Source organism: Pteropus alecto, unplaced genomic scaffold, assembly GCF_000325575.1.
Source record: "Pteropus alecto unplaced genomic scaffold, ASM32557v1 scaffold88, whole genome shotgun sequence".
Lineage (NCBI taxonomy): Eukaryota > Metazoa > Chordata > Mammalia > Chiroptera > Pteropodidae > Pteropus > Pteropus alecto.
Genome location: NW_006494611.1, coordinates 4,180,580 through 4,182,931, shown reverse-complemented (window position 1 = coordinate 4,182,931; position 2,352 = coordinate 4,180,580). Strand labels below are relative to the sequence as shown.

The 2,352-nt window shown below is 49.1% G+C and overlaps 1 protein-coding gene across 2 annotated transcripts in view; it reads left to right on the top strand.

Annotated features, from left to right (window-relative positions):
* Window positions 1–700: 700 nt before the first annotated feature.
* Window positions 701–2,352, top strand: part of TRA2B (transformer 2 beta homolog) — a 20,987-nt gene continuing 19,335 nt past the window's right edge. For both annotated transcript variants that reach the window (XM_015599892.2, XM_006925805.3), the window contains exon 1: window positions 701–1,004. Coding sequence is in view for 1 of the 2 variants with exons in the window: in XM_006925805.3 (XP_006925867.1) it covers window positions 969–1,004 (36 nt within the window). In the remaining variant the exon portion in view is untranslated. The remainder of the gene's footprint in view (window positions 1,005–2,352) is intronic.

Genomic DNA, 2,352 nt, shown 5'->3' with positions numbered 1-2,352 from the left:
CACTAATCAGAACTGTGCACAATTTAAAACTTATGAGTTATTTATTTCTGCAAGTTTCCATTTAATATTTTCAGACCAGTTAACCACAGATAACTGAAACCATGGAGAGAAAAACCACAGATAATACCACGCAAAATTAATCTTCCCCCTTGCTACATCATTGTAGTTGTGCATCCCTCTAGCACTTAAAATCATCGTTTGCATGCATGTGTTTAATGGTTCTCCCTTATAAAACTACTAACTTCTTCAGAATAGAGATTATGTCTGACTTCAGTGCATCAAGATCTGGCAAAGTGCTCTGGCATTTAATAGGTGCTCAAATGAAGGTTTATTCAAGAAAGAAAGAGCTACAACTAAGGCTAAATAAATGCAAACAGCAGACCCCAATATACGGATGTCCACCTTCCCGAACAGAGGAAAGACACAAAAAAAGACAAAAAAAAAAAAAAAAGTAAAAAAGACGGGAGAAACGGAGGGCATCTCCTCCTTCCCTTCTCCTGCCCACGACCGTTTACTAGGAAAGACAAAGAAAGGAATCAGGAGTGGCCGGAGACATCCCCGCACCCGGTGGCGGCATCACTGCACCGCAGACCCACCATCACAGACACTAACCTCCACGCTTCCTTTCTCGCTTCTCAGAGACCCAGAGCTGGGGGCAGGGCCTGCGAGGGGCGGGGCGTACGCCACATCCGGCCCGCGACGCGCCACTGCTGGATAGGGAATGGCGAGCGCGGAGGGGCAGGGCCAAGAAAGCGCGCGTTCTGGCAGGGGGCGGAGCCGGTTTAAGGACGCCGCGTCACGTCCGGAAGACTTAGATCCTGCGCGGAGGTGGTGCGGTGCGCTTCGGTGACCAGCGACTTGGGAGCAGTGCGTTCTGAGAGGCTGCGGCGGAGCCTCTATAAGGAAAGCAAGAGGTTGGCAACTTGGATTGGAGCACATCGAGCCGAGCGGCGCAGCACCTGGGCGTCATGAGCGACAGCGGCGAGCAGAACTACGGCGAGCGGGTACGTAGAGGTGGTGGCGGGGGCGGCTGTGTGGTCCCAGCTTCTTTCGTCTTTCCAGGCCCGTCGGCCTCAGACCGGAGCTGGGCGATTTGGGCTGCGAGGTCAGGCCAACAGGACGGGAGTCAGTTTAAAAAGCCCTCGCGGGTAGCGTCTTTAGTCGTGAAGGAGGCCCCAGGCAGGCTTCTGTGGGCTCGTACCCGAGTCGGCCGTTTTTTCCGTTATAAGGGGGGGATTAAAAATGGCCGCTGCGTCCCCTTGGTGTTGGGGGAGGGGAGAGGTATCATTTCTCCGTTGCTCTCCTACGAAGGCTCGCCGCAGCCATCTTGGGCTGGCGGGCTGGGCGCGCCGCCAGAGGCACAAAATGGCGGATGGGCCCGCGCCTTACTGGGTGGGGGTGGGAAAAGAAAGGCACCGTTTTTTAGGGTCTTTCAACCTCAACCGGTGTGTACATTAGGAAAGGGTCGTCGTACCGGCCCCGGAAGAATGGAATCTAGTGTGTTTTGGGGACTTCTTTTGTAGGATAGGGGAAAGTAATCTGAAGGAGACTAAATTCTGGGCCGTTGCAGGGAGATGCGCGGGCTTTGTGTTAGGCCTAAGTAGGGTGCTTTTCTTTGATACCGAAAGGGCTTTCAAACCAAAACTCGTAATCTGAGTACAAGTAGAGTAGACCACGAAGTCTCATAAGATTTTCTTATTTTATGCAGTACATATTTTTCCACGGGATAGTATAGGAAAAAATTGGCGGGCAAGGATTTATGGCGCCGTTATTTCCTTTGTTTTGAGACATTCTTTGGACCACGACTTGTGCTTGTCTTTGTTTTTAAGTCTACACTTTCCAGGTGTGGAGGTCGGTGAGGCTTGATTAAATTGAAGGAATAAACTAATTCCTAGGTTTTAAATAGCATGATGCAAAGCTTGGTTGCGGGGCGGCGGGGGGGGAGTGTTTTAATGAAGATGCAACAATACAAGGCTTGCCAGAGTCCTACATATTTGGAGGTTAAGGAGACTTTGTTGGGGTGACAGAAAGCACCATAGAACTTGACTTTTTAACTTCAAAGGAGTAAGTTGGGTATTTTTACAGTTTGCTTGATAGGTTTTCCCTTTGTATTTCAATAGTAATTGTCAGGTAGATCTATCCAAATACCTTAGCAAACTCAAACAGATTTGGGGTGGTTTAAAAATAAATTTAGCTCCAGGTACGTTAGTGAACTCACTGTAACTTTGGAGCCAAGTCTGTTTAGGTTGGAACTAATCAGGCCTCGCCTTCACGTTTTCAATTAAATATACTGCTTTTGATTGATTTTAGTGTCGCCGATGTGCGCTATTATTTTTTTAAGCTCTTGCTTTC